Source organism: Epinephelus moara, chromosome 21 (assembly GCF_006386435.1).
Source record: "Epinephelus moara isolate mb chromosome 21, YSFRI_EMoa_1.0, whole genome shotgun sequence".
NCBI classification, from domain to species: Eukaryota; Metazoa; Chordata; class Actinopteri; order Perciformes; family Serranidae; genus Epinephelus; species Epinephelus moara.
In genome coordinates, this window is record NC_065526.1 from 8,540,579 (window position 1) to 8,555,927 (window position 15,349).

At 43.6% G+C, this 15,349-nt stretch overlaps 1 protein-coding gene across 5 annotated transcripts in view; it reads right to left on the minus strand.

Moving 5' to 3' along the window:
- Positions 1-65: 65 nt before the first annotated feature.
- Positions 66-15,349, minus strand: part of per2 (period circadian clock 2) — a 37,414-nt gene continuing 22,130 nt past the window's right edge. The window contains exons 9-24 of one of the 5 annotated variants that reach the window (XM_050032434.1): positions 15,147-15,225; positions 14,942-15,048; positions 14,696-14,849; positions 14,467-14,581; positions 14,101-14,250; positions 13,740-13,830; positions 13,456-13,633; positions 13,043-13,167; positions 11,577-11,783; positions 9,730-9,993; positions 8,659-9,542; positions 8,172-8,288; positions 6,109-6,334; positions 5,550-5,757; positions 3,598-3,748; positions 66-3,395 (exon numbers count right to left, since the gene is read on the minus strand). In XM_050032434.1, the coding sequence (XP_049888391.1) occupies positions 3,258-3,395; positions 3,598-3,748; positions 5,550-5,757; positions 6,109-6,334; positions 8,172-8,288; positions 8,659-9,542; positions 9,730-9,993; positions 11,577-11,783; positions 13,043-13,167; positions 13,456-13,633; positions 13,740-13,830; positions 14,101-14,250; positions 14,467-14,581; positions 14,696-14,849; positions 14,942-15,048; positions 15,147-15,225 (3,194 nt within the window). In that variant the 3' untranslated portion in view covers positions 66-3,257. Of the gene's footprint in view, positions 3,396-3,597; positions 3,749-5,549; positions 5,758-6,108; positions 6,335-8,171; positions 8,289-8,658; positions 9,543-9,729; positions 9,994-11,576; positions 11,784-13,042; positions 13,168-13,455; positions 13,637-13,739; positions 13,831-14,100; positions 14,251-14,466; positions 14,582-14,695; positions 14,850-14,941; positions 15,049-15,146; positions 15,226-15,349 lie in introns of all 5 variants that reach the window. The other 4 variants (XM_050032435.1, XM_050032433.1, XM_050032437.1 and 1 more) reach the window with 4 other exon arrangements.

Here is a 15,349-nt window from a genome sequence, read left to right on the forward strand (position 1 = left end):
ACAACGCCAATAACAGCCTGAATGCATGAAGAAACAAACATTTCACAACACATTCAACAACACTGTGAATTCGGCAATATTTTATTTAGAGAAACGTGAACAAACATAACAGAGTGTTCGCCATTAAAAATGAGAAAAATAAAATAAAATGTGCATTGCTGTCAGTGTCTGTTCAAATTAACAGAAAGACAAATGACAAAATTCAGTTTCGTCCCAAATGACCGCACGTGAGCTTCAAAGTGAAGGAGAGCCCTCCACACAGTCACTTGACATCTGTCTGAGCTGCTTTATATCCGTGCAATAACCCTAAACTTCGACTTCTGAGGTGAGCACACAAAACGGTAATGAGCTTCAGACACTTCCACAGGATGCCCAGGAGGCTCCTCTCCATATTTATGAGGGGCAACATCAGACCAGTTCAAGTGTCATGTGGCACACTTTGAAAACTGGGGAAAACATCAATATTCTCCTCACTTTATATTCATCACCCACCATAAACAACTAGTATTTTACAGTCTGCAGTGATGTGTGTCCTATATTGATTTCACATTTTTAAAACAGTATTTACAGTAAATATTATGAATCTTGGTCCTGCTTGTTTTTTTAAAGTTTGATTTTCCATAAATAACTTAAAAACAAATCTCTTTATACAGAAACAATTACTGTATGTAAAAATATATTTATATAGGCCTATATATATATTTATGCTCAGAGTCAGGGACTGATACAGACATTCACACAAGCATCAAAGTGCATTAAATATAGTTTCTTGAAGTGAGAGGCAAGTTTCACAGCTGATACTGAAACAAATGGTGAGTGGAAATATGCATAAAGAACAAAATCAGGTAACGTGACACAGATGGCTAAAAAAAAAAAGCACATTTCAGATGATAACTTCTCAGAAATGATGTAACATGATGGGTCGGTGAGTAAATACAGCTTTACAGTATGTGTTTCACCTGATTGTCTTTTTCTCAGTGCAAATGTTTTCACCACCTCCATCGTGCCTGCGGGTCAGTAACACGTGTACTTTCCATTTAATAGTACTTAAACTTCCATTTCGCTACTTCTACTTAAAGGGAATCTACACCCATTTTCAAAATTCATGTTATTCCGATGGTCTAAGACAGTCCAAAAAATATCAGCAAACATGAACAAATCTAAAAACTAGAGTGCTTAAACTCAAATTTGTGATGTTAAAGTCCGGAGCTGCTCCATATGTGGGTACATTTTCTGTTTCAGAGCCGAGAACACTACAGTAGATTAAAGTTAATTTGGGAATAAACAAGAAAGCAAGCATTCTGTGGGTCGACGAAATCAGGCTCGCATTCATTAGCCCACGACTGGGCTGCAACAAAACCCTTCATTAAGCCGACTTTGCTTTTTTACACAACACCAAACAACACAGGCACGATGCCGCCACTGTGTGTTTCTTTAGATGGCATGCCAGTGTTGCATAAGCAAAGCAGGCATGATGTGCGACGTGTAAGACACCAGCGTTGGCTTCTAGTGTGTCATATAACATATGCGTCAGGCAGCATTTATAAACAATAACAATCATTTACTAACACTGTTGTTTAGGGGTCGATCTCCTCCTCAGATTATAGGGTAAGGAGCTCCCAGGCTGCACTGTCTTCCCAAATTGCGGATATTTTTGGATGCTGATTTTTCTTCGAGTTAGCTGCTAACTGTGGCTAGCCGCTTTTTAAATCTCCCAGCGGTGGGGCGCACACAAACACGTTGTCAGAATGTCAACAACGAATCTGTCCCTCCATTCCATCATTGTGCCTTTTAAACAGGATGGCGAGGCAGAGGAAGAGTGCGACATTCCCGCCTTCAACAGCCAGTAGCCCTTTTTACACAGAGATCGCGCTATAGGGCCGCTACAAAGTCCCTTCTTTATGCCTCCTTTGCATTTTTACACAGAAACACATGACGGCGGCATCGTACAGCTGCAGTGTGTGATAACAGACTGTATCTGAATCAAAGAGGTGTGACGGGTGTGACATGTTACACCACAGCGTCAGCCTCTAGTGTGACATAAAACATGGGCAATGGCAGCGCTTTATAGACAAAAATAACAATGGCTTTACATGTCAATAACAATCATTAACCGTCCCTGTTGTATGGTGGCCGATCTAGTCCTCTGCTCAGAGGGTAAGAAATGCCAAAATCTCACTGTTTTCCCAATTTGCGGACATTTACCTCAGCTGTTCTGCTTCTCTGAGTTAGCCGCTAACTGCTAACCGCTGTTTTTTAAATCTCCCAATGGTGGGTTGCATGCATAACACATCGTTGAAACGTCACACCCGTCTTGCTGACTGTCCTGTTTATACAGACACAGTTTCAAATGATCATACCTAATATACTGTGCTGCAGGGCAGCATAACGGTGCAACATTTCTGCCCTGAACAGGCGGTGTAAAAGTGTTGTTTATGGAGCAGATCCAGACTTTATGCTTGATGACATAACAAGTTTGAGACCTATTTGGCTTTGAGAGAGAGCAGCTCATGTTCACAAAAATTGATTGAACTTTCTTGGCCATGAAAATAATATATTAGATTCTTAATTTTGGTGGTCTTTCCCTTTAAGTCAGGAATTAGAGTATGTTTTCGAGGGAGGAGGAAGGTGGTAAAAAAGTCTCAGCCGTTGCCGGTGAGTCCGTGCCTGCTCACTGTTGCTCACTTTTATTTCCTCACAGTGACTAAACGCAACATCAGCCAAGTAATCTGGACACAAAGAGCAGACGTACAGTTCAGAGTCTCGCTCGTGTTTTTCCTCTTCTACCAGTGCAGCTCACAAAGTGCACTTGTGCGTTCGTTTGGTGCCTGATGGCATGATAGACAGGAGTGACTGACTGAACACCACCTGTTCTCACCACATGCTGACGTAGCACGGTGCTGCAACAGAGGAAATTATGTCACAAAATGCTGAATTCATTTTTGTACCACCGCAGTTAGAACACCACAGAGCCACTTCCTGCCGTTGCTGGCGTATGTTTGACCTCTACTGTGCTGCCTAAAGTATGAACACATGCTGTGTTTCACTCACTGGGCTCGCCATCTCCTCATCAGTGCATTCACTGCACTGTGTTAAAATGCTACACAGAAACGAATGGATGAACATACGTAGTCAAAGGGTCCGCCACTCGTATATTCACATTCTACAAACGTCTGTTTGAGTCAGTTTCTCTCTGTTATCTACAGAGATAGACGGAGACAGCACTGAAGAGTGTTGAGTGAAGAGCAAAGGGTCCGTTAGGAGAGGACAACAGTGTCTGAGGGTTCCTCTCTGGGTCTCCGCTGGCAGCCGACCTCCCCCGTCTCTGTATGAGCGATGTCAAGGTTTGCTGCTGCTACCGCTGCCTCTGAGGCGCCGGCACAGCAGGAGCACGCCTGGACGACACAGACAAAATGAAAAGGTGAGACAAAAGACCACATCTTCAAATTTTTTGCACCAGTTTGATATAACTTAAAGTGATGCATCTATTAAACTGGTAAAAAGAACCATTAAGCCTAGTTTCTCACATTAAATGGAAGATAAAAACTTCATATTCTGAAATGAAATAATCTGAACTGTTTTTAAAAGTCATTCTACCTTGACATCTATCGCCTTGGGCAGAACTCCTTTCTTAATCCATGGATGGACCTCCACCAGCTCCTTCTTCTGCTCCTCCGAAAAGCGCGGCTGGTTCTTCTGCAGCAGCCTCAGCTTCTCTCGGTCTTCTCTGAGGACTGTCTGGATGTCACTGCGGTTACAGCAAACACACAAACAGCCACATTCAATACTCTACCCCATAGTCGTGTCTGATAAGCTTCTATCAGGGTTGGGTTTGGATGATATATTCTTACTGTTGGAGAATCATAAAACAGTGAGAACACAACAACTGGATTTTTGTAATTATTTTCTTGAGCTACTAAAGTGTTTGTGACACTCAAACATTGCATAACCAACAAAGTTCACAGTCTAATTCACTGTCAGGCACCTCCTACCTACTGACTCTGTGTTAAAGTAAGGGTGCCACCTCGTGGTCAAAAACGGTCCCTGCATAAATCGTGTGTAGAGTTCCTGACTCTGTTTTTCTACTCATGAGCTGTCCCCAACAAATGAGGCAGCTGTCAGGAAACACATGCTGAAGAAAAGTCACTCACACAGGTCAGAAACAGTGTGTATGAACTGGTGTAATGACTTCATGCGCTTTTCTTTTCACTGCTGACTCTCTTTACAACCATCTGAAAGCAGCAGGTATCTGTTCCATCTGCAGTCTCTAACTGGAGTGATGCTGTGCGCTGTCGAGCCACAATTACACAACAGATCTGCCGGTTACATTTTGTGCAATCAGCATCAGACTGTTGTAAAATAACCACAGATCACTCCGTGCTTATGTGCCTTTTGATTAATTATTATACACGATTTTTCTGCACATCAGCAAGTGTGTTGGAGACCGACACACTGAAGACTGTTCACACAGCTCAGAAAAAATGTCAGTCACTTCAAACTTCTTGTTTGACTGGCAGAAATGTTGCCCAAAGCTCCATATTTTTAATTATAGTAAAGGTAGATGTGTGGCTGTGATGAGCAACAGGATGTGATAGAGATTGTTTGGATTCAAAACGTCCCAGTCAACACTACAGGACTCTAAACTGTCAAGTCTGTCATGATGTAGAGAGATCTGTGAATGAAGGAGGTGACAGTAATGAATGTGATCAGCAATGATGGGATGGCTGTGGCTCAGAGGTAGAAGGGGTCATCTACTCAGAAGATTGGTGGTTTGATTCTTAGCTTCTCAGTCCACATGTCTAAGTATCCTTGGGCAAGATACTGGGACATAAGTGTGTGTGAATGGTTACTGAGTAGCAGGTGCACCATGTATGGTAGCCTCAGCCACCAGTGTGTGAATATATGTGTGAATGTGACATGTGGTGTTGCAGCACTTTGAGTTCAGACGACTCAAAAAGCGCCTTATAAGTGCAGACCATTTACCATGACAGCCCCAGCCTCTAATGCACCCACCTATAGTAATGCGTTCTCTCTGATCCCACCCCATGTCTAAGTGTGCCATAGTACACCAAGAGAGCCTGGCCACAAAATTACCTGAAGTGTGTTCGGCACAATCCAGATTGCAATCTGGTTCACAATAATGGTAATAACGTGGTAATGCAGTATCCTCTTGTGTGCACAAGAGGATACTGCATTACCACGTTATTACCATAGCACCTGAAAGTGGGGAGACAAAAAGTCTTGTCTTCCATATTCCACTGCAAGTGTTGTGAACAATACTGTTTATGAAGATACAACTGTGCCAAAACAATGTCCACAGGTGAGCTATCATGACACCTTTCTGAGGTTTTCGGCCTCCTGGCTGCTCATGCATCCTCCACTATCTCTACACAGGAAACTATTAATTAGGAACAGAGGGGAGTTCGTCTGGATGCATGCTTACCCTTATCCTTCCATAACAAACAGAGGGTTGGCACACTATCAAACAGTAGTTTCTACAGGGTCACTGTCCTACTCCTCACTAGCTACGGCCCTGTCCTCCTACTCACCGCAAGGGCAGCTGATAGGTCATCATGACCTTGTCATCTGTGTCGGCAGTGAGCAGCCACAGCGGGTCCTGTCGTACGTACTTGATGAGGTGTTCGCTCTGCTCCATCTCCATGGGCCTTCCCTCACTGCCGCTCAGGTGACCTTTGACCTTCTGGCTGTTCTGGGATGAGTCCACGCTGCCAAAGTATTTACTACTGTTGTTGCTTCCTGAGGACAACCAGAGAGCACAGTGTTATACTTTCAAATATTTTTTTTACTACAAATAGACAGTAACATCAAAAATCATGTGCCAGTAGTTGCTGGTAAACTTTTTCACACATTGCTACAGCTCACGGAAACACTGATACACTGAAGACATTGTATGTAACAAATGGGCTGTGTATTAATAAACCTGTGACTATAAACATTAGCTAAACCAACAGAGAGACGCCTGTTCACTTTGGTGTTTTCTATTTTCCATTCCAGTTAAATTCAAATTTTCCTGCTCATTTATCACTGAGAATGTGTGAAATTGACCTCATCTCATCATATCCATAAGACTGTAACCTAAGTCCAGACCTGTTCCACTGCCAGAGGTCCCACTGGCTGACGTCCTGCTCTTAGATGTCCCGCTGTTGGATGTCCCACTGTTGGATGTCCCGCTGGCTGACGTTCCACAGCCATTGGACCCTGAACCCATGGACCCAGAGGTGGCTGAGCCGGAGTCCTCATGCAGAATAATGTCGAGCATGTCGCTGGACGAAGAGTTGGCGTCACTGTTGTTCCCGTCGCCTCGTGAACTTGCCTTCAAAAACAAAAACATTAACGCTTACTATAACAGAGGAGCTTGACTTCAGAGCTCTGGTCAGCTGACTGTAGCATCTCCTGCATCTTTATAACACACACAGGTGCAGTATCATTGGCTGTGTTGCATCCCGCCTCTGCGTTTTTAGACTCAACTGGGAGTATATCTCTGCAGCGAGCATGGAAAATTGTCCATCTCACCAATCACTTCATTCACAAATACATGTGATAACCAGAGCTAAACAAAAAAGCTGTGCATAGTTAGAAACACGACAGTGATTCTGATCCTCCTGCAGCTGAATTAAAGTAGGGCAAATCATTAAAGGTCCAGTGTGTGGGACTGAGGGGGATATACTGGCAGTAATGGAAAATACTATACTAAGCATGTTTTATTTACTGTATCACAGAGACCGTTAATAAACCAACATAGATGGCTCATTTTAGATTCATTTCCTCTATCTGTGTCACGTAGGTTTTGCCACTGCCCCGCCCCTTTGGGAGACTTGCTGCAGCCCTGAGTCCATTCATTCCAATGGGAAAAGTGAACGTGAGCACAGATTATGATCGTTTCCTTCATCCTATAGTCACTGAAGTAAATACAGGACACATTTTTCACAAGCCCCAACCCTTCTTAACGTTCGGACACTGAAATAGCATTTTTTCAGAGACACAAATCCTGTCTCTGTTTTAGCGACATACACTTTTTGAGCAGATAAAAACGAGCAACAAAATAAGGAGCAAACATGTGAGGGAGAGATGACCATGCCCACCTGAAAATAAGCATCATTGCGTTTTCATTACCTGAACAGTTAATGAATGAACAGTTTAAATCCACATAGGGAATGTTCCTTGTCTACGGAGATCGTCATGTTGGACAATCCAAACCCTGGCTCTTCATAGGGCTATTCTCGTTTTTGTGTCTGCCACCATAGTTAGTAGCCACTCTGTGACCAGAGTTGGAAAAACACAGATTTTTTTTTATGTGAAACTGCTTTATTCAGTGTTTTTACTGGTTTGAATGAACAGGTCTGTTTGTTTTGGAGAGGAGGTGATCTCTGCGGATAATTCAGCCACTGTTAAAAACCTCCTGAACATCTGGATCTTAGTTATCAGAGACAAAAGGTGCGCAGACATTAGCGTCCATCTGCAATGTGCAGAACAGTGTCGGAGAAACACTGATTTTTATTGTGAAACTGCTTTAGTCACTGGTTTAAATCAACAGGTCCGTTTGTTTCAGAGATGAAGAGACCTCTGTGGATAATTCAAAACCTCCTGAACAAAGAACACTGAAGCAATTATAACTGGGAGAAGTTTCAGCTGGTTGCAATCTGCAATCCTCACCACTAGATGCCACCAAATCCCCCTGTATCTTACACACTGAACCTTTAAATAAGAGCATGTACATTAAATGTAGGAGTTTGAAAAAACATTGTGTTGCTGGTCACATCTCAGTGTAATACAATACAGAGGAAAATATCATTTCCACCGTTTTCTTTTGATGCCAAAACTGGTTTCCACTGCTGATGTTAACTGTATGTTTCAAGCCTTGGTTTGGTTCTTGCATGCAAAATCAAAGACTATGTATGTGTACATACTGCACATACACACGGTACAACTGTGTGCAATAATACGGTTTTACTTAAAATGTTTTTAAGTTACGTACGTTTCTTTTTAAAGTTCTCAGTCTCATGCTTATGTTAAAATCAATGTCATCAATACTTTACTGGATAGACAAAAACATTGAAAGATTTAAAAAATGCTTACAGTTATAATTGACATATGGAATCAAGGAGGAATGGGATTGGAGTAGGGTGGAGATTTGCTGATGGTTTGCCTACCTCTTTGCTGCAAGCCCTCAGCCTAGAGCCCACTTTATCCCAAGAAAAACGCTCACAGACACAGGGCGAGCCCTCGCAATACAAGGGTCCAGGTGGACCAAGCAGACTGAGAGATGGCTAAAGGGTGTAAGGGATAATAACATCATGTATTAACACCCTGGGCCACATTTCATCGGAGGAGTCTAGACTGACTTGACACATGGCATAGCAATACAATGGCAAAAGAAGGTGCACTTTAGTACTATGAATAATGTGGAGGATCACTGTGATGATGGCATTAAGGCTGAGAGACATAATAATGACTGTCTCTGGGGAACATGCCACAGCCTACTAACGGGAGTTCAAACAACCCACAATGATACATGTCAGCGAGGCATCGACATTTTAAGAATGTTAAGTGCATCAGTCACGGGCATTGGGAGACTTGTGGAGGTAAAAGAAAAGGGAAGAGGAAAGCAAAGAGAAAGAGGCTGGTTTCTTTGTTCACCTGCTTCAGCTCTCTCTCCTTGGCCTGGCCGCCACACGCTCCTTTCTCCCTTTCAGCCGTATTATTCCCTTGTCCTCCAGAGGTGCTGTCCTGCCGGTCCACGGACAGCTCCAGCTCCAGCAGGTTGAGAGGCGAGCTGCAGCGAGACTGGAACAGGGGCGGGGACTCGTGCCCTCCAGCTCCTCCAGACTGTGGCGTAGAGGAGCGAGACTGGCCCTCCGCCACGGGGGCCTTTGGGTTTTCCGAGGATGAGGGGAAGTAGAGCGACGGGGTCAGGTAGCCTGCTTGAAGAGCAAAGTGGTTCTGGGAGTTGAACTGGTTCTGAACACTGAAGGAAGGCTGTGCTGCGAACGGGGCCTGGCCTGGAAAAGCAGCCTGACCAAAAGGCTGCATTTGGGCGGGGAAGCCACCAGTCATAGTGTGGTACACTGGCTGTGTTGGTGCCAGTCCGGGGGCCACTGGAGAGTAAGGCATGGGCAGCATTACAGCCAAAATAGGGGTGTAGGGAGCAGGGTGGATGGGTGGGGGGCAGGGAGGGGCCTGGGTGCCCTGATTGTCCCCAAAGCCCTGTAGAGTGGTGCCTGTGTGGGTAGCTATGGAACTGGCTCCAGGGTAAACCTGGAGGGGGTAGCCTGGCACCACGGAGGGGTAGGCCATGGGAAAAGTTGACTGTGAAGTTTCAGAGCGAGACCAAGAGGTTGGGTTAAGTCCGTGGTTTAGGAGAGGAGGCCGCAGATGTTGCCGTCTGTGATGGGACGCTGTGCTGTCTGAGGACTCCATCTGCTTCGCTCGCTTTGACTTGGTCTTCCTGTTCCGTGTGCCCCGCCGTGTGGTGGGCTCTGCACTTGGTCCAGCCTGCTTGGAGGCTCGAGCAGCAGGTACGGCTAGAGATCGATAGAAGAGATGATGAAAAAGAATAATTTGTTGACTAATTTGTAAGTATGACAGAAGTGATTATTATTATGGAAAACTATACAATTTGCTAGTAAGAAATGAATGTAAGCTGTAATAAGCTGGCATTATCTTTTATAGGCTTTTAATATGTTGTGTCAGTGTGGTGGCTGGAGGTACCATCACTGGCGATCTGTCCTCTCTGACGCTCCAGGTACTGAGAACAGTTTTCTTTGAGTGCGTTGAGTCCTCGATGCTTCCTGAAGTGATACAGAAAGGTCTGCTCCTCCTTCTGCGTATGGGCCGCCAAAACCTGCTTGGTCAACCCCAGTTTCCTATAGGACTCCCTCTCCTGACTGGGAGGGGAAACAACAGAAAGAGGAACCCCAGGGTTCTGGATGGACTCTACCGTCTCTCCTGATCCTTGGACATCCTCTATGATTTCTGTATGCCAAAGGGTGACAGTGGAAAAGGACTTTAACATATTCTACAGCAATGAAAGGTGGAGTTTTATGTGGTACAGCTGTTTAGCATTGGCAGTGACGACGACAAAAGCAATATATTGATCGAGCATTGTAGTGGCTTGAATTGGGACATTAGCGCCTAAAAAATAAAAAATGGAAAAAGGTGGAACTGTCTTTCAGGGCTAGAGCCCTTTCAAGGAATACTTCACCCCAAAAATGACCATTCAAATGTCTTTTACTAACCCCGTGTTATGCTGAATTCATGAACAAAAAATGTTTTTCTCACATGCTGCCAAAAAAAAGAAAGAAACAAAAATGGAGAAAATTCTTGATAAATTAAAGTTATAGGGATGCACGTTTCACAAAAGAAAACCTATATCAATACATCCAATTATCATACAACTCGTGCAGTATAATCTGAGACTAATTCATCCAGTCGTATGAGCAGTACTTCTGGAACAGACAGCTCTTTCAGACAGGGAACTCCTTTACTAAAAATTAAACTTATCTATGCTCTCTACAAAGCCAAACATCACCTCGCTGAACACGGGAGCAGCTGGTCTACCACTGCCTCGATCTGGGCAGCAGTAGACCAGCTGCTCCCGTGTTCAGCAGAGTAAAATTAGTTTCGTAACTGTAAAATTACTCTTCCATGATGAATTCAATGTAAAACGGAGTAATGTCCATACAAATGGTCATTTGGGGGTTGAAGCATTCCTTTAAGGACCACAGATATGACTCACTTATACTACATACTTTCATGGTGTATGTAGATCATTTTGAGTCTGGCTCACTTTATTACAATTATTACTACAGTGCCTACTGGTAATATTAGTAGTGTTTTATATTTGTACCAATTTGTACAGATTTGTTGGGTTATCCGTGTCCAAAATGTTAGAAAGTGCAATGAGGTTCAACATTATGGATCAATTAATATTATGGAGCAATTACAAATATATATTCTAAGGTGGTGAATTAGCGTTTAGATTTGCTGTATAATAAGAATAGTTGGCTTTTTTGTGCGTTTGAGATACAAGCTGCCAAGCATCCATCGATAGTGCGCATATACACATACACACACACACACACACACACACACACACACAGAAAGACAGAGAAAGAAGCGCGCACACATATAGAGATAAAGTTGCGATGACACAGTGCTATGAAAAACCATTTTCCCCTTTCTTGATTTTCTTTGTGTTTGCCTATTTGTCACTGAGTAATATCCGTCCTTCAAAAAGTAGCTGATGCTTGAAAATCTACAACTGCGTCTGAACATAATTAGCAGCAATGACTGCACTAACTGTAAATCATTTTTAAAGTTTGATGCCAGTTTTGTCGGGAATTTTAGCCCAAACTTTTTCAGCTCAAAGTGGCCATTTGCTTGTCAACGTGGTGATGATGGATGACTTTGTTCTTGTAATAAATGAAATGATAAGCTAACACTACGTTAATTGTCTGACTGTACATTTTATCTGAAGATCGGATATGTTTCTGTGACAAATATGCAACAACAGCAGAAATCAGGTTGAGAGCAAATACTCTTTCATGGCACTGTACCTGACTCTGGTTGAGGTTTCTTGTCCCCAACATGCACAATGGTGCTACTGTAGCTACACTGGCTGGTTATGGACACCACACTTTCTGGTTTGTTAGGTACAGGTAGGGGCAGTGAGGTGCCCACTACTGCTGTGGCTGCGTCAGTGGACTTTTTGTCTTGATGTTCCAAAGCTGAGTGACCAGACTGATCCTTCAACAAGGCTGGTTCTGCCAAAGAGAACAGAGAACAAGAGATACTGACAAGGAGCTGGCATTGAAGAGTCTGAGAGAGAAGTTTAAAGGAAAAGCCAGAGCTTTGTATAATGAGGTGACAGTAAGTGTCTGCTTTCCTGTCTTGGTAGGAACTAGGGCTGTGACGTACTGATTTTTTTCTTACCATGTTGAAAAAGCAAGTTTTTACTGCATTGGTAATAAACACGTAGAAACAATAAAGGCACAAATACTCAAGCCCAGACATAACTAATAATAATCAAAGATTATCTTACACCCGGCGCAAAGCGGCACACACTGCAGCGCAACTGTCATTTCTAGTTTCAGACCGACGCAGTTGTCATATTTATTGCCAGCGCCCATGTAGTGAAAGCAGCAAACGTACTCGCGCTTATCTATGTGCCCATGGGTGTGTGATCAGGGGCATTGTTGGTGTATTGCCAGCTGCAGGCACACCTAGCTTTTCAAGGGAATAGGAGACAAGGCTTTGATTGGTTCACTTCATGTTACGTCCAAATCTTACCTCTGATTACTTAAGGGACTAAATACAACCCCTTGGCCTCTTTCACCTTACTCTGCACCCAAATTATGAGATGTTTAACTACCAAAAGTGGAGTTGGACACTCTCTAAATGCACTTTAGACCATTAGTTCCCAACTGGTGGGTTGTGGGTCCATTCTGAATGGATGGCTAGCAACTTACGAACATAACAACTTAGTAAAAAACACACTTTATATTGAAGTGCTGTGATTTTCTGGCACAAACCTTCTAACGTGAAGTGCCACTTCCTGCTGTAGAGTGAGTGACTAACGGACAGGTACTTCACAGAGACTGCAGACTAGCTCGACAACTAGGCCAAGAGCGAGTATGACGCTGAATATATTAAACTGTGTGGGCCTTGAAACTAACGACGAAGGAGAAATATGGACCAGTTTGGGACCACTGCTTTAGACCACGCGCTACATATCGTTTAAATACGGCTCTAAATGGAAGTTATGAGCGACAAGTTGTTGTTTTTTTCTGAAGAAGCCCTTGAACATGGAAGAAAGTCAATGAAGATAATCAAACAATGATTATTGTTTGTTATTTTACTTCACACACCATATGCACCCCTGTAACTTACACCAGCCAAAAAAAAAATCTTCACGTGATGACGGTAATGAGCTCAGCCCCGCGGTAACTATCACATGGCCTCAGTATTGCATTCATGTGGTTATCGTCACAGCCCTAGTAAGAACTGAGGAGGTGAAACATACCTTCAGACACCTGCATGCTGTTGGGTCCTCTCTGTTTGTCCTCATCTGAGTTCGAGGACGTGGTGTTAGAGGAAGACTGGCACTTCCTCTTCATGGTGATGGGAACATTACAGCTCTCCAAGTACCTACAGATGACATAATAACACACCGTCAATTATTATCAACTAGCAGGCAACATCACAAAATAAGTGGTAAAAATAAGGTTTGCCTGAACCACCATAACAAAAATTTTGAGTTCTGTGCCAAAACACTGACTGAAAATGTCCTCTCTCCTGGAAAGTGAATTTTGAGTCAAATATTTTCTGTGGGTGATCCGATGGAAACCTTGTTCTTGTAGCATTTCAGTTAGACTGGCTCATGATTGTACAACGCTGGGTATAAACTGCATCAAAATCACATCTTCATCTCTGTACCTGACAACACTGTCCAAACAGCTGATCTGCTGGTAAGAGTAGACGGTCTGATCATTGAAGGCCATCTCCTCCTGGTAAGAGGACCTAGTGTCCTCCATAGTGGCCGCTGTCTCGCTCCAGTTGAGGGGAGCTGCTGAGTCTTTGGGCCGCACCACCGCTGAGCTCTTCTTTGCAGATTCTACTGGAGAAAGGTCAGGAGTTAGGGGCCGGTAAACCATCTCTCTCAGACACACGTTCTCAACTATTCACACACAAATATGGAGGTATATATCAGCTGGACTTACTGCCACTGCTTTTCCTGATGTCTGGTTTAGGTGTCTGCTGCTCCTGGCTCTTCTGAAGATGGATTCCTTTACAGATTTCCTGAAAGGTTCGCTGTGACACAGAGACACAAGACTCAAGAGTCATCTGATTTGAAATGTTTGCAGTAGAGCTGGTGATGTCATCAGTAACAAAAATAATTTAGAGTTGCAGCCCTGTCGTTCATATTTCAAAATGAATGTAAGTCAGCTGAATTTGGTCCAGTCTACTCTAAATTACTAAAAGGTTTTTGTAAAATGAATAAAATGTCACAAAATAGTGAAGCAGGAGCACATGCTGCTGGAACACACTGCACTGAGCTGTGAGTATTTGGGTTTTACTCACTGGTCTGGCTTTGCCGTTCACTTCCTGCTCCTCTTGTCTGATCTTGCTCCCGCTGCAGTAGTTAAGGCTCTCGCTGGAGGAGCTCATGCCGACAAGCTGGTCGTTTCTGCTCAGACTGCTGTAGCCACTGGACACACCGTTATGGACCGGCTGATTAAAGATAGAGAGAGGGAATAAAGATTAAAAAAAAAGTTTTACAATTTACAGTGTGTTTTCTTTTATTTGATTTGATTTGAATTCCTCAGCTGTATATATCAGCATTTGCATCTCTTCTTTGATTTATTTAATCGCTGCTAGCTTCTATGATTCTACCCCCCTCTTCTATAATTAATACTATGTGTCCTTCATTTCTATACGTCCTCTCACCTGTAGCAGGAGACGATGGATCTGCTCAGTAATCTCCTGAATGTCAGGCTCCATGGTCTTCATCTCACGGACAGTGGAGACCGGGGCCATGAAAACATCTTCATTGACAGGGCCCCTGGCAAACACAAAAAACCACATCCGCAGATCAAGATGAGTTAAAAAGCTTCTGGTTCATAAACGTCTGTGAAATTTTTCCAAGTGTGGCTTAGCGACATTCAGTGATACTCACATGCGCACTTTGTGTCTTCCGATGACGAAGGAGACCTTGCGGCTCCAGGGGTTGACGAAACTGGACCAGCTGGTGTCAAGGATGATGTATTCTCCATTTCGTGCACAGAACCGGATGGACGAATGGTCGAAGGGTTGTCCTGCGAACTGAAGAACTGCAGAGAAAGCCAAAATAATACAGTCAGATCATGATGAGGACAGATTTCCTGTGCAGAATTCTGAAATCTGTTTAATTCCGTGGACTCACTCTTTCTGTGAATGGCCAACATAATCGGTCGGTCATTGGGGTGCAGGTGGAGGAGGACTTGCGTACCGATCAGGTCCTGGGGGAGGTACCCGAGGAGAGGAACCGCCCTGATACACACAAAACACACCCGCACCAATTCTATTATACTCTGGTCATTTTGATTTGTGCACAGAGACTCAGGATTAAAAAACTGTCAGTGACTTACCTCTCATCCACATCCTGAAACACACAACTCGGAGTGTGTGTGGTGGTGAAGATGCGCTTGTCTGTTGGAATTCTGGGAGCTTTAAGAAAAAGAAATGACCTTAATTATTAATGCTATCTAAAAAAGAGTTGGGTCTAGTTTAGAGAGCTTTCAAAGTCATGAGCTGTCAGCAGGAGTAAAACATCAACAGTTTTTAATGCTAA